The 26,593-nt window shown below is 52.5% G+C and overlaps 2 protein-coding genes across 2 annotated transcripts in view; one reads left to right on the plus strand and one right to left on the minus strand.

Moving 5' to 3' along the window:
• The window catches only part of SQSTM1 (sequestosome 1), a 479,040-nt gene that overhangs the window by 110,818 nt on the left and 341,629 nt on the right, over window positions 1-26,593 (minus strand). The gene's annotated exons all lie outside the window — the stretch shown is intronic.
• Window positions 1-26,593, plus strand: part of FLT4 (fms related receptor tyrosine kinase 4) — a 36,686-nt gene that overhangs the window by 9,799 nt on the left and 294 nt on the right. Inside the window, exons 2-30 of the mRNA XM_049778341.1 lie at window positions 2,494-2,590; window positions 2,872-3,116; window positions 3,805-3,917; window positions 4,014-4,176; window positions 4,343-4,482; window positions 4,836-5,004; window positions 5,126-5,243; window positions 5,892-6,046; window positions 7,059-7,221; window positions 11,027-11,150; window positions 12,257-12,365; window positions 13,277-13,660; window positions 13,865-14,011; window positions 14,101-14,232; window positions 14,554-14,660; window positions 15,404-15,539; window positions 15,985-16,089; window positions 16,345-16,458; window positions 16,587-16,675; window positions 16,800-16,950; window positions 18,188-18,282; window positions 18,772-18,894; window positions 20,253-20,364; window positions 21,320-21,419; window positions 21,598-21,703; window positions 22,185-22,339; window positions 23,490-23,610; window positions 24,951-25,036; window positions 26,462-26,593. The exon at window positions 26,462-26,593 is cut by the window's right edge and continues 294 nt beyond it. Of these exons, the coding sequence (XP_049634298.1) occupies window positions 2,514-2,590; window positions 2,872-3,116; window positions 3,805-3,917; window positions 4,014-4,176; window positions 4,343-4,482; window positions 4,836-5,004; window positions 5,126-5,243; window positions 5,892-6,046; window positions 7,059-7,221; window positions 11,027-11,150; window positions 12,257-12,365; window positions 13,277-13,660; window positions 13,865-14,011; window positions 14,101-14,232; window positions 14,554-14,660; window positions 15,404-15,539; window positions 15,985-16,089; window positions 16,345-16,458; window positions 16,587-16,675; window positions 16,800-16,950; window positions 18,188-18,282; window positions 18,772-18,894; window positions 20,253-20,364; window positions 21,320-21,419; window positions 21,598-21,703; window positions 22,185-22,339; window positions 23,490-23,610; window positions 24,951-25,036; window positions 26,462-26,593 (3,971 nt within the window). The 5' untranslated portion in view covers window positions 2,494-2,513. The remainder of the gene's footprint in view (window positions 1-2,493; window positions 2,591-2,871; window positions 3,117-3,804; window positions 3,918-4,013; window positions 4,177-4,342; window positions 4,483-4,835; window positions 5,005-5,125; window positions 5,244-5,891; window positions 6,047-7,058; window positions 7,222-11,026; window positions 11,151-12,256; window positions 12,366-13,276; window positions 13,661-13,864; window positions 14,012-14,100; window positions 14,233-14,553; window positions 14,661-15,403; window positions 15,540-15,984; window positions 16,090-16,344; window positions 16,459-16,586; window positions 16,676-16,799; window positions 16,951-18,187; window positions 18,283-18,771; window positions 18,895-20,252; window positions 20,365-21,319; window positions 21,420-21,597; window positions 21,704-22,184; window positions 22,340-23,489; window positions 23,611-24,950; window positions 25,037-26,461) is intronic.

Consider the following 26,593-nt stretch of genomic DNA (forward strand, 5'->3'; position numbering starts at 1 on the left):
ACTGATCCTTCCTTCACCCATCTATATATTCATCTGTTCATCCACTATCCTCCCTGCCATGCATCTATTTTCTCACTAACTTCTCCTGGGCCATTCATCCACCAATCCACCCTCTGACTACCCCCCATTTGTCTATATGCTCACCCATTCATCCACCTAATCATCTTGCCATTCATCATCCATCCTGCCATTCTTTAATCTGACCCTCAGACTTTGCTGTACATCTCTCCTTGGTCCCCAAATAAAATAAAAAATAAAGATGGGCCATGACAAGGATTCCTGGCCCTGCCAAGCTTGATCTTTAGAGTAGATGGTGATGCCTCTTGGAGAGGTATCAAGAAGAGTGAAACTAGAGAGAAGGGTCAAGGGCAAAGGGAGATGCCTGGTATACAGATTTATCCTGGAGCACCCCCAAAGAAGGGCTGACACCTGTCATAGCTTGATAGTCAGGATAACAAGTTATAGACCCCCAGTGAGCAGATAAGGGACAATATCAACCTTCCTGTGAGGTACCTGGGCAGGAAGCAGATGGCTTGACTGCAATACCTGTCCTCTGACTTCCAATATGACCCTAACTGATGTGTCATGAGGCTCTTAGATCCCCTGAATATATGTCATTCAAAATTACCATAGAACCTGCAGCCCAGAGGTCAGATGGATTCAGACCCTCTCCTGCTTGCAAAATCCATTTCCTCTTTTCAGGCCCTGTTTCCAGGTAACCTCAAAATCCTTTGCAGCTTTTAAACTCCCCAAGCATGATACGGGGAGCCTAAACCTCTGCAGGGCCCCCCCAGAAGCCTCAGGGAGAATGGAGGAAGTAGCAAGGTCGGAGGATGACTTTGGAGGGACCTGGGCAGTCCTGATGAGCTGTTTCCCCACATATATAATAGTAACTTAGCAAAAACTGGGAGCTGTGGTCTTTGTTTGGTTTGGGGAGGTCTCAAGGGCTTTGGGGCCACACCCAGTGGTGCTCAGGGCTGATTCCTGGCTCTGTATCCAGCGATCACACCTGACAGGGCCTGAAGGACCCTTTAAGGTGCTGGGGATTGAACCCAGGTTGACTATGAGCAAAACACACACACTACTCGCTGTCCTGTCTCTTTGCCCCAATGACTTGTAACTGATCCCCCATGGTACCTACTGGCTGAGTGTTCTCTGGTCCAGGTGAAGTCAAACTGACCCTCTTGGGACAAGGATGGCCTCCCAATATCACCTCTCAGAGTGACCCCAATGTGATGTTATGGGAAAGGGTCCTAGGGCTTTCTTTGCTCCTTCTGGTATAAAAGAAGTCACAGGCTATGCCTAGAGCCTGGGAGTGACAGGACGCAGCTCTGGGCACTGGCCATGCTTTCTTTTCTTCCTGTTGTCTCAGAGCAGGCCTGGCAGGATGCATCTGCCACAGACCCCTGGCTAGCCCTGCTCTGGGGCCTGCCTGTGTTCATCCCTCCAGGCCCTGATATGACATACATGCATGGAGCACGCAGGCAACAGCGCCAAGGGCAGGAGCGCAACCTCTGTGTACAGGAGGCTTAGATGTCATTGTACTGCAGGGTAGCTCGGGTGCCACCCCCAAGCACAGAGACAGGAGTAGCCCTGGGCAGGCCAGATGTGACTCTCCCAAACCCACAAAACAGAAAGTTAGCAGGCACTTTCATGTAAAGCATGCATGCACATATGAGCACACACATAAAGATGCAGTGTTTACATGTGCTGCACTCATACATACAAGGCACTGCAATACATGTACATATATCACAAATACTCATGCATGCATTTGTATGCGTATGCTGTGTTTATATACAGACACACATACATTGTGGTGCGTGTCCACAGGATACACTTGTGTGTAAATGCATATGTATGTTCCCATGGTCATGCCTTATGCAGTGCATCCATACAGATATGTATCTGTGCACACATTAACATGGAAGGATACACAGTGCACATACTGTATACATGGATTCACATAGGCACATGCCTGCACATGCAGACACACACAGACATTCCAAATTTCACTTTTGAGGATATTGATCGGATTGCCGACAGGGGTTCTGGGGACCCTCAAAGAGAAGGGGAGGCAGAGCGGGATGTCTGGGGTGAGCCCCGTGGAAATGTATGGGCCATGAGGAGGGTAGGTGGGAGGGGAACACAGGGAGACAGGTGAGACTAAAGGAGCCAGAGGCATGTGGGAAGTGCCCCATGGGACAGGAAGAGGGCACAATCCACACAGTATTTCAGGGGAGTCTGGTGTCATTGGTTTGGGTTGTGTTGGGGGAGCTCTGCATGGATTGGAATTCAGGAGGAAGGGGGTCCCCACCTGGAGAAGCACCCTGGGCCTCCCCCTGTGCAGGAGACTGTGGTCTTACCCACTGATTTGGGGTGAACACGCTGAGCACGTATGGAACCCGAGGCCCACAGTGGATTCAACAGTGCCCTATTGCTGGGTTACAGGCACTGCTGAGACAGATCCCACTAATCCTGCACTCCCTCTAGGCCTGGCCAGCGGCTATTCCATGACACCCCCAACCCTGAACATCACAGAGGACACATTTGTCATCGACTCCAAGGACAGCCTGTCCATCTTCTGCAGGTATGTAGTCCCCACCCAGCCAGTGGTGCAGGCCTAGGGAAGCCTGAACACTGGCAGAGAGGTCTCGGGGACTATAGATTAGGCAACCCCCAATTCATCATTGCACCCCCATACCCCTATCACCATCCCAAGCTTTTCTATTCTTTCTGCAGACACAGTAAAAAACAAAGCCCAGATTTTATCTGAGGAGCCAAATGGGGTGGGCGATCAGGGACTGCAGAGCATCAGGGGGTCCTCCCAAAAGGCTGTCCTCCCACCTCCTCACGCTCTGTCTCTGCCAGGGGTCAACACCCCCTGGAGTGGGCCTGGCCTGGAGCTCAGAAGGTGCCCGCCCAGGGGGAAAAGGAGGCTGAGAACTCAGAAGCTGTACAGGACTGCTCTGGGACAGATGCCAGACCCTACTGCAAGCTGCTGCTGCTGCGGGAGGCTCATGCCAACGACACGGGCGCTTACCTGTGTTATTACAAGTACATCAAGGCTCGCATTGAGGGCACCACTGCTGCAGGCATCTATGTTTTCGTGCGAGGTCAGAGGGCTGATCTGGAAGAGAAACCAATGGGCTGGGGTGTGTCCTGAGACCCAGAGGTGTAGCCTGGACTGAAGGCGTGTCTTAGTGCCTAGAGGCCTGGTGGGGATGTGGAGAAATGGACTGGTCTGAGGGCTTTGAGGCTGGAGGTTTGGCCTGGTGTCTGGGGAGGGGCTATGGGCTAGGTGTGGGAGGTGTGGCCTGGGCGTGTCCTAATATTAGGAAGCATTTCCTGGGATTCAGTGGGTTTGGCCTGGAAGTACAGCTGGTGCAGAAGTGTCCTAAACCTGGGGCCAGAGACATAGCATGGAGGTGGGGCGTTTGCCTTACATGCAGAAGGACGGTGGTTCGAATCCTGGCATCCCATATGGTCCCCAGAGCCTGCCAGGAGCAATTTCTTAGCGTAGGGCCAGGAGTAACCCCTGAGTGATGCCGTGTATGACCCAAAAACAAAACGAAATGAAAAAAAAAGAAGTGTCCTAAACCCCACAAACTGGAGGGATAGCAGTAAGGGCATTTGCCTTGCACACTGCCAACTCGGTTTCAATCCCAGGTACCCTGTAAGATTCCCCAAACTTGCCAGGAGTGATCCCTGAGCTTTAAGCCAGGTTTAAGCCCTGAGCACCGCCGAAATTCACCCTAACCAAACATTATTAATAAGCCCCACTGCTTGGCCCCGTCTTTTCAGATCCAGAGCAGCCTTTCATCAACAAGCCCAATACGCTCCTGGTCAACAGGAAGGACTGGATGTGGGTGCCCTGCCTGGTATCTGTCCCCGGCCTCAACATTACGCTGCGCTCGGTATAGCCACACCCTCCCACCCTCCTCAATCTTCCCTGACCCTCTCTGCTCCACGGACCCCATCTCGCCCCTGACGGTCACTCATGGTCTTTGCAGCAAAGCTCAGTGCTGCAGCCCGATGGACAGGAGGTGGTGTGGGACGACAGGCGGGGCATGCGGGTGCCCACTGCACTGCTGCGTGATGCCCTCTATCTGCAGTGTGAGACCACCATTGGTGACCGCGCTTTCCTGTCCAACCCCTTCCTGGTGCACATCACAGGTAAGTGCTGCCCAATGCAAGATGGGGGCCACACCCTTCTCCCCCATTTTTCCTGCTATTGGGGCTTAAGTTGCTGCAGTGGGTGCCATGGCCGCATGGGGTGCCATGACCGCCCCAGGCTTCCAGGCCTGTACAGGGCACAGGGTCACTGTGCATGTGTCACCAGGCAACGAGCTCTATGACATCCAGCTGTTCCCCAAGAAGTCGATGGAGCTGCTTGTCGGGGAGAAGCTGGTTCTGAACTGCACTGTCTGGGCAGAGTTTAACTCGGGGGTAACTTTCGAGTGGGACTATCCAGGCAAGCAGGTGAGGTTGGCAGACCCTAGCCAGGGATCTGGCCTGCCCTATCCCCTGGGTCCCCTGCTGGGAACCATCACTGTCACTGTCTAAAATTGCCCCCAGCTGTCCCATCCTGCCGCACCCCAGATCCATGCACTGGTCCCTGTTCCACAAGATTAGAGGGTGTAGGAGCATAGTCTAAAGAGGGTTTGCTCCTCCAGACAGAAAAACATCCTGCAAGGGGAAACAGGTCTTGGACTTGCTTCTGTTGGGCGGTGCTGGGGCGTGACCATTTGTCAGAAGCCTCACCCCAACCCTACCTAGACCCCAGGGTATGGCCACAGGCGGAAGCACCGCCCTGTACTCCCTCACTTTGCCAGGCCGAGAGGGGCTCTTGGGTGCCCGAGAGGCGCTCACAACAGACTCACACGGAGCTGTCCAGCATTCTGACGGTGCACAACGTCAGCCAGCTCGACCTGGGCCCCTATGTGTGCGAGGCAAGCAATGGCATGCAGCACTTCCGAGACAGCACCCAGGTCATCGTGCATGGTAGGTGGGGGTCGCAGGGTATCGGGCTGTCCTCTGCCCCCCGAAAAGTCTAGCCTGCTTCTCACCTGAAAGCTGGGGCACCCCTTCCCCCAATTTTACCTGGATGTCTCCTGTCTGGCAGAAAAGCCCTTTATCAGCGTCGAATGGCTCAAGGGCCCCATCCTGGAGGCCACGGCGGGAGATGAGCTGGTGAAACTGTCCGTGAAGCTGGCTGCATACCCGGCACCTGAGTTTCAATGGTACCTGCCCGCCTCACCCTCTGTGCCCACAGACTTCCAGAGAACCTGATCCTCCCCACCAGGGTCTCCAAACACAAAGATGCTCCCAAAACATCTGGGGGAACATCTGCTGGGGGAAGGTTGACCAGGACGGAGACCCTCAACACAGCTCCAGGCCGGGGTCCTAGTTCCTGTGGGACTGGGGTACAGTCCCATTTCCTATGAGACCAAGTGTTCAGACCTTTGTGATACCTCCCCCCAAAGCCCAGGAGAGAAAGCCGAACCCACCCAATAACACCCACCTGGAAGTAGGGCAGGAACCCACCAAGTAGTGGATAGTAGAATAGGGGAACCTTAAAATATTAGCATGAGGGACCTCCACCGGCTTTATGGGGGAAAGACCTCCAGGTATTATTAGCCTGGGGAGGAACTCCTTGTATTAGGGAGATTTTCAGGTATTGGGGGCATCCAGGTACAGTGAATTCAGTAGGTAGAGCCAGAGCTGGGCTCCTTTCTCTACTCCCCAAACCACAGTACCTGACATTTCACCTAGACTGGTCCCTAAGGACTGTGTCCTCCCCACCCACCACTGGAAAGCTGCATGGCAAAACCAGGAGAGCTGTAGCCACTGCACCTAGCTTCCATCTCCCTGCACCTTATCCCCTTCAGGTTCAAAGACAAAAAGGCCGTCTCTGGACGCCACAGCCCACACACGCTGGTGCTCAAGGATGTGACAGAGGCCAGTGCAGGCACTTACACCCTGGCCCTATGGAACACAGCAGCAGGCCTGCGCCGCAACATCAGCCTGGAGCTGGTGGTCAACGGTAAGGGCAAGGTGGTCTTCAGAGTCTGGTTGGGACGGAGCTCCCAGGGTAAGTGGGGCTTCAGGATTTGAATGCAGCCGGGCTCCAGGAGGTGGGATGGGGGCTCCCAGGGGTTGGTGGAGTGGGACGAAGCTCTTGGCTGAGGCTCTGCTTCAAGGGTTGGGCGAGGTTGCCAAAGACTGGTAGGTGTTTGGTGGGGGGGGAGGGAATCGAGCAGGCCTTCCCAGAGGCGGATCTAGCTTCTTCAAGGCACTAGGGCAAGGGTCTCAAATTCAATTTACCTGGGGACTGCAGGAGGCAAAGTCGGGGTAAGGCAGGGCCGCATAAGGGATTTCACCCAAAAAAAAAAAAAAAGGGACAGCGGGCAGGAGCAGCAGAAATGACGTTTGCACTAGGCACAAAGTATTATTCGCTTACTGAATAATCGCAATAAAAATCGCATTAGTAAGAAAAAAAATCTCGGGGCCAGAGAGATAGCATGGAGGTAAGGCGTTTGCCTTTCATGCAGGAGGTCATTGGTTCGAATCCCGGCGTCCCATATGGTCCCCCTGCCTGCCAGTAGCAATTTCTGAGCCTGGAGCCAGGAATAACCCCTGAGCACTGCCGGGTGTGACCCAAAAACCACACACACACACACACACACACACACACACACACACACACACACACAAGAAAAAGAAAAAAATCGCATTAAACATTCGCATACCCCGAGCAGTTCCGTTCGGGGTATGCAAATGTTTAATGTGATTTTTTTCTTACTAATGCGATTTTTTATTGCAAATATTCGGTAAGCGAATAATCGAGAATACTGCGATATTTGAAGGCCGGCCGTGGGCCACAAAATGTTGTACGGAGGGCCGCAAACGGCCCGAGAGCCGTGAGTTTGAGGCCCCTGCACTAGGGGATCAGTGACAGTGGATAAATGGGGAAGGGTCCAAATCCAATTGCTGTTTACTTTGCCAGTGATTTAGCATAGGAGGGGCACTGACCAGCTATATTCCTGTTTCCCCAGTATCCCCTCACATCCACGAAAAGGAGGCCTCCTCACCAAGCATCTACTCCCGCCATAGTCGGCAGGCCCTCACCTGCACAGCCTACGGGGTGCCTGCCCCCCTCAATGTCCAGTGGCACTGGCGTCCGTGGACACCCTGCAAGCTCTTCAGCCAGCGTAGACTGTGAGTGGGGCCCAGCCTGTCCCCCTCCAGCTCTGCACGCCCACTTCTTCCCAGCCTCTACCCTAACCCCAGGCACCTCTCCCTGCCTCTCTCCCTAACAACCGTATTTTAAGGTCTCCTTTCTCTGGATCATCTCATAGCCTCTGAGTCTCAGGACGGACAGGACACCCCCATGCCACTTAACTGCATCATCTGGACAGTTCCCCTCTCACTAAGGGACCCCAGATTTGTCTCAGAGACCCCCTCCTGTTGGCTTCTTGCTCACAACAACTCCTTTTATTTATTTATTTTGGTTTGGGGCCATATCCAGCAGTGTCCATTACTTACTCTCCTGCTCTGCACTCAGGAGACACTCCTGACGGTGCTTGGCCTACCCTCCAGGGTGCCAGGGATCAAATCCGGCCATGTGCAAGGCAAGCGTCATCCCTACTGTAGCATTCCCCACCCTCATTTCCCAGAACTTATGAAATAACAGTAGTTCACAAACTATGGAAAATACTGTGAACATTTAAAATGAATTACAAGAAATCTGTATAATGAGATCAAAAATCAACTCTAAAGATGAAATGATCTTACTTTCACTATGAGATTACGAGTGGACATCTCAGGCTGAAGACAGGGTAGCGTAATGTCCTCAAGGGTATTGAGAATGAAAAATATCCAATAATGAGTTTCAGGTCATTTTATAATAAACAGAAACTGAGAAAAATATATGCTTGATATAGACCTGCATAGAAGGAACCTCTAAGAATAAAAGTAAAAAAAAAAAGTGAAAATTAAATTTGAATAGAAAAGGAAAAATATTAATCTGAAGGAACTATGAGCCCAAGTTGATGAAATTTGAAACAATGAAAAACATCAGAAATGGCATTTTTAAATTAAATTACAGTTTTAGCAGAAATTAAACTAAGTCAATACTCTTCTAAACTCCAATATTCAAAATATCTAAGCATATATATATATAAATTCTGAGAAACTAAAATGTCAAACATGAGAGAAAAATTAAAAATATGAGTAGCCTGAGGCCGGAGAGATAGTATGGAGAGATAGTATGGATAGTATGAGGCCAGAGAGATAGCATTCTCCACAAAGCCCCTTTTAGAGGAGGAAGCTGAGATTCAGAGAGGAAATGAGGCTTGCTCAAGGGCATGGCTCCAAGTAGAGGCTTCTGATTGTTGAGCCTCGCTCCTCTCCATGCAGCTGGTGATAGTGTTGAAGAAGCATCTGAAGAGATAATTTATATTATATATATACGTATATATACATATATATATAAACCGCAAAAAAAAAGGGGAGTTTCCAGATTAGGCTCTTGGGGCAGGGCTCCCTGGGTGAGCAGGGCAGCTGACTCCAAAGTACTAGAGGACTCAATGATGGTTGATAGGACAGTGACCCTCCCATTTGCCATTTATTTTGGAAGAAGGAGATTACTTAGGTGGGCAGAGGATACCCGGTTTTGATGCCTGGCATCTCATAGTGTCTCCTCAGCCCTTCAATGACTGATTACTGAGCACAGAGCCAAGAATAATCCCTGAACACTGCTGGTGGGAACATTCCCACCCAAATAAAACAAAAACAGAAACAAAATGGGTTCAGAAGGTTATTCCACAGGTTATTCCAAGGTCAGTAAATAAGGACTTGAGAGTGGGGGAGTGCATGTTTTGTATGTGAGAGATCCTCGTTTGATATAGATCGCTGGAGTATGGTCCCCAAGCATGTGTGGTTCCGTGTGTGTGTGTGTGTGTGTGTGTGTGTGTGTGTGTGTGTGTGTGTGTGTGTGTGTGTGTGTGTGTTTGGACCATACCCAGCAGTGCTCGGGTTTTCCTGGCTTTCTGCTCAGGAATCCCCCCCGGCATGGCTCAGTGGACCAAATGTTGCCAGAAATAGAACCCAAGTCAACCTCATGTGAGTCAAGTGCCATATTCACTATACTCTCTTACTGGCCCTGCTCAAATTTTAGGTGCTACACCTAGCTTTGCTAAAGGGCTTACTCCTGGCATGTACTCAGGTTGTTTCTGTACTCTTGGTGAGCTCGGGAGATATCAGATGTTAGGGACTGAACAGATTGGCTACATGCAAGCCAAGTGCCTTTCCCACTATAATATCATTCTAACCCCTCCAATATATTTTTGTTTTGTTTTTTTAGGGTCACACCCAGCAGTGCTCAGGTTACTGCTGGCTCTATGCTCAGAAATCATTCCTGGCAGACTCAGGGGACCATATGGGATGCTGGGATTCGAACCACCATCCTTCTGCATGCCAGGCAAATGCCCTATGTCCTTGCTATTTCTCTGGCCCCGTAACTCCTCCAGTATTTTTAAAGAGCTTCTCTTAGAAGCCAGAGAGACAGAACAGCAGACAAGCTAGTTGCCTTTTACACTTGCCAACCTGGATTCGATCTCTAGCACCTGAGTGCCACCAGAAGCTATCTCTGAGATCAGAGTCTGGAGGAAAACAGGATGTCTCCCAAAACTGAGGAAACATTTATTTTAAAAAATTAAGGAGGGGCCGGAGAGATAGCATGGAGGTAAGGCGTTTGCCTTTCATGCAGAAGGTCATCGGTTCGAATCCCGGTGTCCCATATGGTCCCCCATGCCTGCCAGGAGCAATTTCTGAGCCTGGAGCCAGGAATAACCCCTGAGCACCGCCGGGTGTGACCCAAAAACCACAAAAAAAAAAAATTAAGGAAGGGACTGGAGAGAAATTACAGCGGTAGGGCATTTGCCTTGCATATAGCCAACGTGGGACAGATCCGGGTTCAATTCCCAGCATCCATATTGTTCCTCAGCCTGCCAGGAGTGATTTCTGAGTGTAGAACCAGGAGTAACCGTTGAGCACAGCTGGATGTGTCCCAAAAATAAATAAATAAATAAGGGTAGGGGACAGAGCAATAGTACAGTAGTTAGGGCTCTTGCCTTGCATGAGACTGATCTGAATCAATCCCTGACATCCGTATATTCCTCCAAGCCTGTCAGGGGTGATTCTTGAGTATAGAGCCAGTAGTAACCCCTGAACATCACTGGGTATGGCCCAAAACCAAAAATAAATAAATAGAGCCAGCATGATAGTGCAATATGTAAGACACTTATTTGCCTTGCACATGGATCTATCCCTGGTACCACATGGTTTCCCTGGGTCTGCCAAGGTTGATTCCTATGTTCAGAGTCAGGAATAAGCACTGAGTACCACTGAATTTGGCCCCAAAGCAATAATAATAAAATCTAAAAATATAGCTGATTAGGGTCAGATGTCTGGCATGTGGCCAGCCCAGGTTCAAGTCTTGGTACCTCATGTGGTACCAAGTATTACTAGGAGTGATTCCTGAGTGCAAAGCCAGGAGTAAACCTTGTGTCTAACTGGTATGACCCAAAAAGCAAAATTAAAAAAAAAACAGCTGGAAAAATAGTTTAAAAAGGAAGATTCTTGCCTTGCATACAGCAAACCTAGGTTCAGTGCCTGGCTTCCCTAGGATTCCCTGCACACAGTCGAGTGTGACACCGCTAAAAATAAATACCTCCACCCAAAAAATGTTTTTTAAAAAGGAATAAATACTAAATACAAAGAGAAAAAATTCTTCTAGATCTTGTAACTTTTGAAGCTTGCTGGCACATGCACCTGTGCCCCAGAATCTACTCTGCCAAGCCAAGTAGCCTCACAAGCAACTCCCATTATCATCACATCAGAGACCACAGTAGAGACTTGGAGCCTTTCCTCTTCTGATCTGAGCATCAGCCCAGGCCCCATCACTATGCTCCCATCCCCAAAACCCCACCACTATCACTAAGCACTGTCTTCATGTCTCCAGCAGCAGGAGACAGCGGGATGGGATACCCCAATGTGAGGATTGGCAGGATGTAACCACTCAGGATGCTGTGAACCCCATAGAGAGTCTGGACACCTGGATGGAATTTGTGGAAGGGAAGAATAAGGTAGGCACCTGGGGGTGTGGGTGGAGGCAAGAGGAGAGGAGGAAAGAGGGTCTCTCTTCTGGACTGTTCCTCCTGGCCCACAGGGCCCTTGGAGTCTAGGAAGCAACCCCTGAGAACAGGGACCTGTCTATGATGTCTCTGAACCTCAGTTTCCCAAGAGGTATGAGGCAGATAAGGTGGGGAGGGGGTGGGACTTTAGATTCTTAGCTGTGTGGCTTGGTCATGGGTCTCAGTCAACTTCTTTGATTTTGTTTGTTTTGAGGCTACACCTAGCAGTACTCAGGAGTTACTCCTGGCTCTGAGCTCAGATATTACTCCCAATAGGCTCATAGGTGCCCTATGGGATGCTGAGGATTGAACCTGGGTTGGCCGTGTGTAGGCAAATGCCCTACTTATTGTGAGATCTCTCTAGCACCAGCCAACATCTTTAAAGCCACAGAGGTCTGCCAAGTCTCCACCAGAGGCCCCTGAGTGATCAGGGCCTGGCTGGGGATTGAGTCTCCTCAAGGAGCCCCAAAGAGGAGGAGGAAGTGGAGCAAACAAAAGCCTCCACTTCCTCCAGTCACTTCCTGTTTTCCTCCACACCTTCAGTGCCTCTTCCTGTTCCAGGTCTCGCCAGGAAGTGCCCAGCTTGGGGTGAGGGTGCAGGGTTTTAAGATGCTCTAGGCAGGGCTAAGGGGTGTCCCATCCCATTTTCCCTACTCCCCAACTTCTTACCCTTGCCAAAACATACCTCCAATCTGCCCCCAGATGGACATGAGACAGCCCAGAGAGAAAAGGAGTTTTGGGACCAAGATCCCCCACCATGGTCAGCTGCAGTCTGAGAGTCTGAGAGGTCTTAGGGTCCATTTTCCATGCCACCCTCTGCTCCTTGCTTCAACTAAGTCTGCCATCCATAATGCTGTCCCACAACTTTTTGGGGAAACCATAGCTCTCTGCCACCAAGACCTTCACCTGCTCTTGCCTTTCCTACCTGGTCTCATGGCTTCCACACCAGAACTAATTAGATCTGTTTCTCTTCTTGGACTCTAGGAGGCCACAGTGGTCCCTAAGAAATGAGGGGAGACAGGGCAGAAAGTGAACCCCTTCATTTGCCTTCTCTCTAGACGGTCAGCAAGCTGGTTGTTCAAGATGCCAATGTTTCAGCCATGTACAAGTGTGTGGTCTCCAACAAAGTGGGCCAGGATGAACGACTCATCTACTTCTACGTGACCAGTGAGTTCTGGTGAGGGGAGTCCCGGGGGCAAGAATGCATTTCCAGGGAGTGCTGTAGACCACCCAGGAGAATGATCTTAATCATTTCTGTCACGTCTCTAGTTTGCCCTTTATCAACATTGCTAACCACAGAGCAGCTAGAAAACCACAAAGTAGGGGCTGGAGAGATAGCATGGAGGTAAGGTGTTTGCCTTTCATGCAGAAGGTCATTGGTTCAAATCCTGGCATCCCATATGGTCCCCCATGCCTGCCAGGAGCAATTTCTGAATGTAGAGCCAGGAGTAACCCCTGAGCGCTGCTGGGTGTGACCCAAAAACTAAAAAAAAAAAAAAAGAAAAGAAAAAGAAAAAAGAAAACCACAAAGTAGGCCAGATAGATAGTACAGCAGGTAGGATATTTGCCTTGCATATGTTGGATCTGGGTTTGACCCCCAGCACCCATAGGATATTGCTGAGTAGTACTTGAGTGCAGAGTCAGATAACTGATAACTACAGGGTATGGCTAAAAATAAATTAATTAAATAAGAACCTCAAAGGGAAATTAACTGAGAGGGACATTGGACTCCAAGGAGCACACTTGAGGGGCAGGGAGAAGCTGCAAGCACCAGAAAGAGTTTAGACCACAAGGACTAAAAGGAAATAGGTCTGGAACTAGGACCTGGTAGAGAAAGAACGTAGAGGATGGAGCAGTGAAATGAAAGTTGGAGGGTGGGAGTTTTGCCATATTAACTGTTGTAAGGAATTCAGTGTGGGCAGGAGGCGGAATCCTCTCCAGGAGATTGATTTTAACAAGCTAACCCACCTTGGGGTGTATCCCCCAGACCCATCCATGCCTTGGGCCGAGCTATAGAACTGATGCGTGCGGTGCAGGGCTCAAAGAAACTGGTCTACGACCCCCTCCTTTCTTCCTAGCCATCCCTGACGGCTTCAGCATCAAATCAGAGCCGTCTGATGATCCCCTGGAAGGTCAGTCCGTGCGCCTGAGTTGCCAGGCCGACAGCTACACATACGAAGACCTCCGCTGGTACCGCCTCAATTTGTCCACACTGCACCACAATGAGGACGATGCCACCGCCCCGCCGGGCAACCCGCCGCTGCTGGATTGCAAGAATGTGCATCTCTTTGCCACGCCACTGGCCGCCAGCCTGGAGGAGGCGACGGCCAGCGTGCGCCATGCCACCCTCACCCTTACTATCCCCCATGTGGCGCCGGAGCACGAAGGCGACTACGTGTGCGAAGTGCGTGACCGGCGCAGCCACGACAAGCACTGCCACAAGAAGTACCTGTCGGTGCAGGGTGAGGGAGGGCAGGAGGCAGAGGAGGAGGTGGTGGGGGGCCCAGCAAAAGTTGGTGCAAGAACAGAACTCAGTTCTGGAGCCAACCTCGGAGTTGCTCCTCCCATGGCAAGGAGCCCCATTGGGTGTGTTGGGGAAATTGTGAGGGTCGGGCATGCAGCTGATTATGTGCAGCTCCACTGAAGCCTCTCCCCCTGCACCACAGCACTGGAAGCCCCCAGGCTCACACAGAACCTGACAGATCTCCTGGTCAATGTGAGTGACTCCCTGGAGATGCGGTGCCCAGTAGCTGGGGCGCATGTGCCCAACATCGTGTGGTACAAGGATGAGAGGCTGCTGGAGGAAGAGTCTGGTAAGGGGCTTGTAGAGAATGGAATGGCAACCCGCCAAGGTGGAGTTCAAAGAGCAAGTCCGCCTCACACTATGGCCGCATCCCTGTAGGAATCGACCTGGCTGACTCCAACCAGAAGCTGAGCATCCAGCGTGTGCGCGAAGAGGACGCAGGCCGCTACCTATGCAGTGTGTGTAACCCCAAGGGCTGCGTCAACTCCTCGGCTACGCTGGCTGTCGAAGGTCTGCCCTGCCCTGCCCTCCACTGCCTAGTGACCACCTCCAGGCGTCCCCGGGTAGAAAGCCCTCTCCTACAAGCCTAGAGAAACCTCACCCCCCCAGAAGTCCCTCCCCTAGAATTCTAGAGAAATCCCACCCCTAGAGCCCTTTAGTTTTCTTTAGGTGTCTGAAACCCCACCCGTAGAAGTTTAGAGAAATCCTACCCCCAGAGAAGCCCCTGAAAGACTAAGGAACCCGCCTCTAAGAGGATCCAGCTAAGTCAAGCCCCTCTTCTCTTGTGCACTCGATTTCATGGACATCCCTCCCACTTTTCTGCCCACTCAGGCTCTGAGGAGAAAGTCAGCACCGAGATCGTGATCCTCGTGGGAACTGGGGTCATCGCAGTCTTTTTCTGGGTCCTCCTTCTTCTCATCATCTGTAATATGCGGCGGGTGAGCAAGCCTCTCTGCAGTCTCTCTGGCCAAATCATCCCGCCCTGGCCCTCCCATAAGGAACAGGCCCCCTGCTACCCAAATACGTACACACTTTGTATCCTAAATTTCTCGCACCCACACACTTCATTCTCCTGGGAGTGGTTTTGGAGCCACACCTGGCACATTGCTAGGGACCATGTGCAGTGCCAGAGAGAGAATCCCAGCCTTTGGTGTGCAAAACCTGCATTGTTATATATATATATTTGGTTTTGGGGCCACACCCGGCGGTGCTCAGGGGTTACTCCTGGCTGTCTGCTCAGAAACAGCTCCTGGCAGGCACGGGGGACCATATGGGACACCGGGATTTGAACCAACCACCTTAGGTCCTGGATCGGCTGCTTGCAAGGCAAACGCCGCTGTGCTATCTCTCCGGGCCCGCATTGTTATATTTTAATGTGATTTTATTGGCTTTGGACCTGAGGTGTTCAGGTCTTAACACCTAGCTCTGCACTCAGGAATCACAAGTGGAGGGCCTGGGTAACTCTGTGAGTGTGCCAGGGTTTGAATACAGGTCAGCAAGTGCAAGGCAAGAGCCCTGCCTGCTGTACTGTATCTCTCCTGCCCCTTTTAGTAGACCTTGAAGCTATCTCCCCAACCCAGCTCTTGTCTGTAAGTCCCTTTCAATGGCAAGCCGCTCTCTCGTGCCCATTCTGGCCACCCAAAACTTTGTGGTCTCCCCATCCTCCTCCATCCATCCCCAGCCAGCTCACGCAGACATCAAGACAGGTTACCTGTCCATCATCATGGACCCTGGAGAGGTGCCTTTGGAGGAGCAGTGCGAGTATCTGTCTTACGATGCCAGCCAGTGGGAGTTCCCTCGTGAGCGGCTGCACCTGGGTGAGTCCATCCCATCCCTAGCCACTGGCCCAGGGGTCCGCAGCTGGGTGGGCCGGAAATCGCTTCCTGCTCAGAACGCGTGCCAGCAGCCCGGCGCCTGCCGCCTCCACCTGGCCCGAGCCAACATCTGGCGTGCGTGCCTCCCTCCCAGCCAGCCAGCCAGCCAGACCCTGTTCCCAGGCCCTCCGAGGTCACTTCCTGCCCAGTCGAGCAGGGCGGGCCCTGCCTTGCACACCTGCTGGAGAGGATGCAGCCTTTCCTGCGGCCTCTCCTTCCCTCTCTTCCCGCGCCCCTGCTTTTCCTGTTTGGCAGCGGGGAGGGCTTGTGGCCCTACGGGCTTTCCCCCTCCGCTGGCCTTTCCTTCCTGGCCCTTCTGCCCGGCTGCCCCATGTGCCCGCCCTGCTCCATCTCACCTGGGCCCTGGACCCTCGCTCGTCCCGCACAGGCAGAGTCCTCGGCCACGGGGCTTTCGGGAAGGTGGTGGAGGCGTCCGCGTTTGGCATCCACAAGGGCGGCAGCTGCGACACGGTGGCGGTGAAAATGCTGAAAGGTATGGGCAGGCGTCCAAGGGCAGCTGGGGGGCGGCAGGTGAGACGACAGGATGGGCCGGGATCACACCCCCAGACTCCGTTTGGGGGAAGTCTTGACGGGCCAGAGGGAGGGAGGGAAGGATGGAGGCCCGGCAGCGCGCAACTCTGAAGCCTATGGCCGGGAGGGGCCAGAGGAGGGATGCGGAGGGACTGGGGCGCAGGCGAAGTGGCCCGGCACCCCCACGTCCAGCGCCACCGCCGTGTCCCCTCGCCAGAGGGTGCCACCGCCAGCGAGCACCGCGCCCTGATGTCGGAGCTCAAGATCCTCATCCACATCGGGAACCACCTCAACGTGGTCAACCTGCTGGGCGCTTGCACCAAGCCCAACGGTGAGGACTCGAGCGCCGGGCGCTATAGGGCGAGGCTGCGGGGAGTCTCCAGGCGCGTTGGAATGAAGCCAGACACTTGCTGTCGGCCTGTCAGTCGCCTTACGGACCGCTCCTTCCTCGCCCCACAGGGCCGCTCATGGTGATCGTGGAGTTCTGCAAGTATGGCAACCTGTCCAACTTCCTGCGCGCCAAGCGGGAGGCCTTCAACCCTTACGCGGTAGGTGGGCACCCGCGTCAGGGCCCTGGAGCCCGGCCAAGGTGGTCCGACTTGAGGGAGATTAATGTTTGTGGGTTCAGAAAGTGGCTCAGAGCCAGCAACTCGCTTTATTGTGTCCCCGCAGGAGAAGTCACCAGAGCAGCAGAGGCGTATTCGCACAATGGTGGAGGGCGCTAAGGCTGATCGGAGGAGGCCGCCAAGCAGCGACAGGGCCCTCTTGGCCAGGCTTCTGATGGGCAAAGGCGGGATGGGGCGACCCCCTTCCGAGCATGAAGGTAAGAGAGCTCCTGGTTTGTCTTGCTCAGAGACAGTACCTGAGAAAAGGGAAGAAAGGACCCTGGCGTGCTAGAGGGTCCTTGCTGGGGCAAACTATGATGCCTGGGAGGGACAGCTTTCCAAGACCGCTGAGCTTTAAGCATCCAGGGGAAGAACTTTGTGAAGCCAAAGGGATAGTATGGCAAGTAGGACTCTTGCCTACAGCCCCACTCCAGGTTTGATCCCCGGCATTCCATATAGTCCCCCAAGCACCTCCAGGAATAATTCCTGAGTACAGAACCAGGAGTAACCCTTGAATTATGAAGTGAGGCACCAGGTGTGATCCCTCCCCTCAGGAAGAAAAGTTTGCTCACAGACAAGAATCAAGGATGCCATCATGCTGAAAGAGCAGGTGCCACCATTCTGAGATGCAGCCATAGCCATTTCTCTGGAGGAATGAGTGCTTGAGAAGGCAAAGGGGAGGGGCTGGAGAGATAGCACAGTGGTAGGATGTTTGCCTTGCATGCGGCCCAGCCAGGAGGGACCCAGTCAATTCCTGGCATCCCTAATGGGCCCCCAGCCTGCCAGGAGCAATTTTTGAGTACAGAGCCAGGAGTGGCCTCTGAGCGCAGCTGGGTGTGGCCCAAAAAGCAATCAATCGATAAGTAAATAAAGTTAAAAATAAAAGAAGGGCCCGGAGAGATAGCACAGCGGTGTTTGCCTTGCAAGCAGCCGATCCAGGACCTAAAGTGGTTGGTTCGAATCCCAGTGTCCCATATGGTCCCCCGTGCCTGCCAGGAGCTATTTCTGAGCAGACAGCCAGGAGTAACCCCTGAGCACCGCCGGGTGTGGCCCAAAAACCAAAAAATAAATAAATAAAAAATAAAAGAAAGAAGGCTAAGGGGCACAGAGATAGGAGGAGGACGTCCACATGCTGCTAAGTCAATGCCACTGAGGGCTCAGTTGCCCAACCCAGGACTGGAGTGATATTTTTGCCAGTAAGGCACTTGCCTTGTATGCAGCCAACCCAGGTTCAATCCCCGACATCTGATATAGTTCCCGAGCACTGCCTATTCCTATGTCTAGAGCCAGGAGTAACCCTGAGCATCACCAGGTGTGACACCCCCACTCAAAAAAATGTGGTTCCAACCCAAAGTGCTGCAGCCTGGTTTGGTTACCTAAGCCTTCTTGGAGGGTCTGGGAAGGACGTGAGGATTGGGACGTGGAGCCCATCCTAAACTGACCCTTTCTGTACAGCTCAAGACCTGTGGTTCCGCCCCCTAACCATGGAGGATCTCCTCAGTTATAGCTTTCAAGTTGCCCGAGGAATGGAGTTTCTAGCTTCCCGAAAGGTAAGATGACTAAGTTGTAGAGGCAAAGGTTGCCACTACTAGCTCATTCCACCACAATTTGGGATTGACATGTGTCTCTTCTAAAAAAGTGGAGTCTAACTCCACCCTACCCAGAGCTTTGTTGTGCCCCCCCTAGAGCTTCTCCTTACCCCAAAATAGGTTCCACCTCTCTGAAGTTCTGCCCCTTCCAGAGCCTGGTTCCACCCCAGGAGCTCTGTATTTCTCAGACCTTGACTATGTCCCTCCCCCACGACACACACACCCCAGTCATGCCCCAACCAGGGCCCTACCCAGGGCCATTCCTTTCCCCTAGAGTACTGCCCTATCCAGAGATCCACTCCACTCCCTGGAGCTCCACCCCAAAGAACCTCCCCCTCCAGAGCTCAGCTCCTCCTCCTGGATCTCCTGACTGGCTGGTGATCCCTTTGGAGAGCCCTCTCCTTTACCTAGAGCCCCCACCCACTCCCACACCTCTTCCCCATCCACTAGTGTATCCACAGGGACCTGGCTGCCCGTAACATCTTGCTCTCAGAAAGCGATGTGGTAAAAATCTGTGACTTCGGCCTAGCAAGGGACATCTACAAGGATCCTGATTACGTGCGCAAAGGAAGTGTGAGTGTGGCTAAAAGGGGCATGGGGATAGAGGGAAGCAGAGGGACCCTCAAATGGCTCAAGAGAGTACACGCCAGAGAGTCAGTCAGGGGAGGAGGAAGATGAGGTACAGGAGGCAAGATGTGCATCTTGTACAGAGGTCATGTGCATCCCCCAGTGTAGAGACCAAGTAAGCAGATAAGGGTGAAGGCCCTAATAGGAGGGCCTTGTCGGACCCCTGTATGATCATGGAGTAAGCCAGAAGCTAGAGGACCAGGTGAGGCACCTATTTTTTTTGGTGGATAGGGTCTGGATCACATCCAGCAGTGCTCAAGGCTTCCTCCTGGTCCTATACTCAAGGATCACTCCTGGTAGTAAGGTTCAAAGAAAATGCCCTATGCTCATACTGCTATCTTTCTGGTCCCGAGAAACTTAGTGTGGAGGTAAGGGGACAATTTGTTTTTGGCTACACCGATCTGTGCTCAGAGGTAACTTTTGACTCTGCACTCAGAGATCATTTCTGGTGGGATTCAGAAAACCATTAAGTATGCTGGGGACTGAACCTAGGGGTCCACATGCAAGGCAAGAACCCCACCTGCTGTATTATCACTCTGGCCCCATATTAGTTTTGAAGACGCATGAAAAGGCATTCCTATACAAATGATGTAAGCCAGTATGATCCAAATATGAAAGCTACAATAGAACAGGAAATGACACTGGTTCACTGTACCCCACTAGGAGAGATCCTGGCCACAGAGCCAGACATAAGCCCTGAACACAGCTGTGTGCCCCCCACCAAAAAAAAAAAAAAAAAACAGAACTAAGGGAAGTTCAAGGATGGTGCCAAGAGCAGAAGGCAATGCTGAATCTACAGATATTTCTTGATTTTTGTTTATTTTGTTGTTGTGTTTTTTTTTTTTTTTTTTGGTTTTTGGGCCACACCCTGTGACGCTCAGGGGTTACTCCTGGCTATGCGCTCAGAAGTTGCTCCTGGCTTCTTGGGGGATCATATGGGACGCCGGGGGATCGAACTGCGGTCCGTCCTAGGCTAGCGCAGGCAAGGCAGGCACCTTACCTCCAGCGCCACCGCCCGGCCTATTTTGTTGTTGTTACTAGTTTGGGGGCCATACCCTGATGTGCTCAGGGTTATCATCTGGTTCTGTGCTCAGGGATCCCACTGGTGAGGCTGAGGGAACAATACAGGATGTAGGGAATTGAACCCTGATTTGCCTCTTGCAAGGCAAGTGCTCTTCCTGCTCTAGTTCTAGATATTGCTCTAGCCCCCAAAGCCTTTCTTGGGGTACGGGTTCAGGGAAATTTGAGGTCCTGCTCCCTTGGCCCCCTCTCATGAAGTCCCCTCTCTTCCCCCTGACCCCCAGGCCCGGCTTCCCCTGAAGTGGATGGCACCTGAGAGCATCTTTGACAAGGTTTATACCACGCAGAGTGATGTGTGGTCCTTTGGGGTGCTGCTCTGGGAGATCTTCTCCCTGGGTGAGTGTGGAGTCAGCAGACTTCAGTCCCTATCATTTCTGGCATGAGTAGGTGTGCTCCTGCCTGAATACTAACGTATCCACCAAGGAGACATGGCAGCTCACTATCAGGGCAAGGGGAACCCCATGCCTCCTATCCCTGCCTGGAACTGGGTACCTGTTTATGGGAACCCCCAGGATCTAGACAAAAATCTCAAGGAGGGAGCAGGCAAGTCTGTGGCCAGGTGAAATGAAAAAAATTGGAATGAATGACAAGAGCAGTTGGTGGTGAGGCTCTGGCTTAGGACCACAGAGGTCCTTTGGGCTTTTGGGGGTGGTGGAGCTACCAGAGGGACCCCCATATTGGAGGGTGGGAATGGTGGCATATGCAGCCCCTGAGTCAGCAGGTGGGTGCAGGGAGTAAAACCTCAAGGGGGAATTGTTGTAGGGGGTAGGGAGATTAAAGGAGCATCCTAACTCTGTGGCTCATCACCTGGGACAAAGGGAGAGGCCTGTAATTGTGAGGGGCTCTGGAAGGAGGCAGAGCTACAGAACTTGGGCAGGGGAGAGAACCCCATCTGTTGAGAGATGTGTTTGTGACAGACACAGGCTTAAAGAGGTCAGTGAACCCCCACCATTTTTTTTTTTTTTTGGCCACAACTCAGCAATGACTGATGGTGGTGCTTAGAGGTAGGGGTGGTGGGAGGGCTTCATAGAATGCCAGGGATCTAACCTGGCTCAACCACATTCAAGGCAAATGCCCTCCCTGCTGTACTACTCCAGCTCCTCACAATCTTTCTGTGGTTAGGGTTATGGGGTTCAGGAGCCAGTTCGAGTGGTTAACCCCTCATCTTCTTCTTCAGGGCTGGAGGTCTTTGAGCAAGGGAGGAAGTGCTGGCAAGGGACCCAGAATGGAGGGACCAGGAGCAGGTTCCTTTACCCTTTAACACACCCCTACTCTGGATTTCTGCCCCCAGGTGCCTCCCCATACCCAGGGGTGCAGATTAACGAGGAATTCTGCCAGCGGCTGAAAGAAGGCACACGGATGAGGACCCCAGATCTGGCCACCCCTGCCATGTGTGTGCCCCGGTGTGGGAGGGACTGGAGAGGCAGGCAGGCACACTTGAGGGGTGCAGGAGGCATGAGCTGGGGTTCTGCCCTACACCCCCTCATGCATGTACCCCCAAGGGATGGACATCTGTAGAGGCATAAGTGCCCCCCTCACTACCCCAGCTCCTACCTCCTCTCCCCCCAGACGTCACCTCATGCTCAGTTGCTGGTCAGGGGACCCCAAGCACAGACCATCCTTCTCCGAGCTTGTGGACATCTTGGGGGACCTGCTTCAGGGCAAGGACCAGCAGGTGAGGTCCCTTTGGTGACCCCCACCAATTTCTACCCATGTGAAGGCCCCAAAAGGCTTCTTTTTTCTTTCTCTGCACCCCACATTCAGCCATCCTTAACACCATGTCCCTCCCTCTTGGGGTCTCCAGGGATGGGAGCTCAGTCTCACAGTGGCCAGGACCAGGGGTAAACACTAGGGAGCCAGTTTTCTGCCCCCTTCCAAGAGAGTGGGGGTTCTGGGCAGTAGGGGGTTACCCTGAAATCTCCTGAAGCCCCTTCCCCTGACACCTGGAGAACTCCCATGCCCGCTTTAGTGGGAAGATGGGAGCTCACAGGCCAGATGAGGGGATGGAAGGGTATTCACAGGTTGAATGGGGATCTCAGGCCAAATGGCGCCTCCCAGGCAAAATGAGGACTCCAGAGCCAAAAGGGGGCTCACAGACCTGAGGGAGCTCCGAGGCCAGATGGAAGTTCACGGGCCACCTCTGTGCTTCCTCCCAGGATAACGAGCTCTCGGCCCCAAGTGGCTCTCAGAGCCTGGACTATGAAGATGACAGTGACAACTTCCTGCAGGCATCTACCACAGCCCTGCACGTGGCCCAGGCTGATCACAGCTACAGCTCCCCCAGCCAGCACCGACACAGCCTGGCTGCCAGGTCAGCTGGTGCCCCACATCCCACTCCACCCCAGGAGGGACCAGGAAGGAGAGATTTGACCCTCCTCAGAGAGGAAAAGCAAAGTGGCGGCGGGCTAGATGTACCACACTTCAGCTCAGAGGGCAAAGGAGAGCCAGAGAAGGGACATGATGAAGGCAGAGCACTGTCTGCAGCACCAAATAGCAGCCCCTGAGTCCTGCTGAGCGATTCCTGAGCACAGAGCCAGGACTCATTCCCATGTGCAGAATCAGGAGTGATCCTTGAGCAGAGCAGAAGTCAGCCCAGCCCCAACCATAGAATCAGGAATGAGCCCTGAGCAGAGCCAGGAGTCATCCTTGAACACAGAACCAGAAGTGAGCCCCAAGCACAGAGCCAGGAGTGATCCCTGAACACAGAACCAAAAGTCATCCTTAAGCACAGAACCAGTAGTTCATCCCCAAGTGCAGAACCAGGAGTGAACCCCGAGTAGAGCCAAGCATCATCCCCAAGAACAGAATCAGAAGTAAGCCCTGAGAGAACCACTGGGGTAGAACCCCAAAACACAAGTCCCAGTGGTAATATGCAGCAGTGGACTGGGGTGATGCTGGGGCTATGGAGGGTCAGATGGGGAGGAGGTTTTTCCTACATGGTCTTGAGTCTGCTTAGTTTTGTTTGGAACTGTTCTGAGCATAGTCAGAGGAAAGGAAATTGAATGGGCCAGTGAGGCAATAGAAGGGAGTCCCAAAGGCTACCCAGGTGCAGGGCAGCCCCCAGGGACCAGACACAAAACAAGGGACTCAGCTCACTTCTCAGATCCCAGCTCAGGTGGCTCCTGTCAGTGGTAGTTTACACTGAGAGGTTTTTCCACACTAGAGGTTCCAGCCTCTACTCCTGAAACCCTGCCTCCCACAAAATGCACTTACATGCCTTGGTGTATGCACACTGTGTGCTTGCATATGTACAAATGCTAGTTCACATGTGTGTATGTGTGTATCCATGAGCACCAAACTTGGTGACTTTCCCAGAGTGATCCCTGGGAGGGGCCCCAGACCAGCCTTCGCCAGTCCTGGGCTCCCCTCTTCCTAGGAACTTAAGGGAGTTGGGGGAGTGGAGGAGGTTTGAGCAGTGTCAGGGTTGCTTAGGGTTTTCCTCGCTCTCACCTGCCCCACAGATACTACAATTGTGTGTCCTTCCCTGGGTGCCTGTTGCGGGGTCCTCAGACCCAAGAGCCAACCAGGATGAAAACATTTGAAGAATTTCCCATGACCCCGACCACCTACAAAGCTTTGGCGGTAAGGGAGGGTTGGGTCTTGTTCGTCCCAGATCTTGGGAACACACAGAAGCCAGCAGTGGGGGAACCAAGTTCCTAGAAGCTTCATTTCTCGTGGTGCCTCAACCCCTGGAGCTGATCGCTTCTCAGGAGGTTTCTCCTGAGTCCTTGCCTCTCCCAGGGCCCTGCCCTCCCGTCAGTCCTCTTCACACACCAGCTTATACCCAAGGGAAAAGATCACTCCTGCCTCATGGGGACTTCACTGAATCTGCCCCCAAGAGGGTCTGTCTTGGGGTGGTCTCAAAGCCTAGGAGAAGGGTAGGGTGGTCTCCAGGAAGCAACGAGGTCTGGGTTCCAGGGCCCCATGTTTGTTTCCGCTGCCGACAGCACGCCCAAGCCAGAGTTTCTGCTTCTGGAAATTCATCCCAAGGCTTCTGGAACCTTCCAGGTCCAGCCTCCTGCAGCTGAGTCTGGTCAGTGAGCTCTGAGGTGAAGAGGCTGCAATAGGGACAGTTCTGGGAACCCTAGACAGAGTCGAATCATGGAGATGAGGACCTGTGAAGATCTAGGGGGTCCCTTCAAGCTGTCCATTTAGGCGCCACTGCAAGACACATATGGTGTATACATGCATGTTATAAATATACAAATATGCACACAGTACACAGATGTGTGTCAAACCTACATGTGCACACACATCACAAGGACTACAAATACAAGCAGATCACGTGCCAAACTCATACAGGCAGGCATTCATGTATACTGTGAATGTGTGTCTGCATTCTCTCACACAGACATGTGTACAAATATGTATAGAGATACTCCCACACATGGATGCATGGACTAATGCACATGCCTTGCACAGGTACACTTGTACCATAGGCATGCACACATAGCACATGCACACATGTACATGCTGACTAGGCAGCAGCTCACAGCACCAGGGCCCAACACCCAACCATCACTGAGTCTCCTCTTTCCCTGCTGCTCCTGCTCTGTCCTCAGCATCCACTGTGACCATGTTCCACCATCTTGCTGGGCGCCACCAGTGCTGCCTCCTAAACACAGCCAAGTTCTCCATCCCCAATCTCAGTTTCTCCGTACCTGAGAAGGGGCCTTCTCAGGCTCTGCTGGAAATTATGTGTGTTAACTGAGCAGGAACCAGCCACTCTGGGGGAAGCTGATACCTCTCACCTCTATACACACACACAAACACACACACACACTCTGGAGGAAGCTGATACCTCTCCCCTCTACACACACACACACACACACACACACACACACACACACACACACACACACACACTCTGCCAGGACGGACCCCAATGGGGCCTCCAGCCTTGATACACTTGCTCCACACAGGACAACCAGACAGACAGCGGCATGGTGCTAGCCTCGGAGGAGTTTGAGCAATTGGAGAGCCGACACAGACAAGAAAGTGGGCTCAGGTATGGGGTTCCCCAGCCTGGCCCAGGCCATGGCCCAGCACTGTATACCTCTGTTCTCCCTCCTCTTTCCTGAGCAGTGAGAGGTACTAAGAAATGAGGGGTGACTGGCCATGCCCCAAGTTCTCAACCCAGACCTTAACCCTTACAAACACCACATGACCTGGAACAAACTTTTGTCCTATGGCACTAAGATACAGTCACATTGGGTGGGAAAGATAGTACAGAAGGGAGGGTGTTTTCCTTGTATATAGCTGACCCAGATTCGACCCTCAGCATCCTATATGGTCCCCAAGCACCTCAAGGAGTGATTCCTGAATGCAAAATCAGGAGTAAGTCCTGGGTATCACTGGGTGCCAGAGCCCCCCAAAAAATAAAACCACGTGGTTGAAGAGATAGTATAGTGGGGAAGATGCTTGCCTTGCATGCAGTTGACCTAGGTTCTATCCTTGGAAACTCATATGGTCCCTTGAGCCTACCAAGAGTGATCCCTGAGCCTGGAGCCAGGAATAAGTCTTGATCACTGCCAGGTGTGACCCAAAAAACAAATCAACTGCAAGACTGGAGAGATAGGCAAGTGGGTACAATGCTTGCCTTGCTTAGAGCCAGCACAAGGTTGCTCCTGGTCCCCTGATCTTCAGGGGGTGATATCTGAGCTCCACCATAAATAGTCACTGAACAACACCAGGTTTGGCTGCTCGAACAAAACTAAAAAAAGCATAACTCTGAGGCCAAGAGAGAGCTTTGGGGAAGAACTTGCCTTGCATGAAGCTGACCTCAGTTCAATCCTGGGGAACTACTTGCCCTTCTAAGCCCACCAGAGGCAGCCCTGAAGGCCCCTGAGCACTGCCAGGTGCACATTAGAAACTTCTTTGTATGCTGGGGGCATCACATGGAACATCACCAGCCCAGTTAGCTAAGCACTGAATGGGACTCGCACAGAAACTTATTATAATAGATTCTAAAGAAATACTATTATATTTTTTATTAGTTTGTTTTTGGGTCACACCCTGCAATGCTCAGGGGTTACTCCTGGCTCTCTGCTCAGGAGTTACTCCTGACAGTGCTAGGGTTATGTATGGGATGCTGGGTATCAAACCTGGGTTTGCAAGACAAATGCCCTACCTGCTGTCCTATCTCTCCAGACCCTTTGGTTTTCTGTTTGGGGTTTGGGGGTCCACACCCAGAAGTGCTCAGGGTTTACTCCTGACTCTGTGCTCAGGGATCATTTCTGAGGTGGCCTCAGGGAACTATATAGGATACCAGGTATGGAACCCAGATGGCCAAATGCAAGGCAAGCTCCCTACCACTGTGTTTATCTATCTGCCTCCCTAGGTTGTACCTAGGGTTGTACACCCCCATCTAATGCCCATTCCACCCTGTTCCTCCTTCCTGTGTCTCATTCCCGCCCCTCTGCTGTCCCCACAGCTGTAAAGGAGCCTCCAACCAGAATGGAGATGAGGATGAGGGTAGGCAGCGGCGGCAATCGGAGCAGGGCAGCCACGCTGTCCAGGTGTTTTACAACTGCGAGTTCCCAGAACTGCCGGACCCTGGTGCCGA

This window comes from Suncus etruscus, chromosome 8 (genome assembly GCF_024139225.1).
Source record: "Suncus etruscus isolate mSunEtr1 chromosome 8, mSunEtr1.pri.cur, whole genome shotgun sequence".
NCBI lineage: Eukaryota > Metazoa > Chordata > Mammalia > Eulipotyphla > Soricidae > Suncus > Suncus etruscus.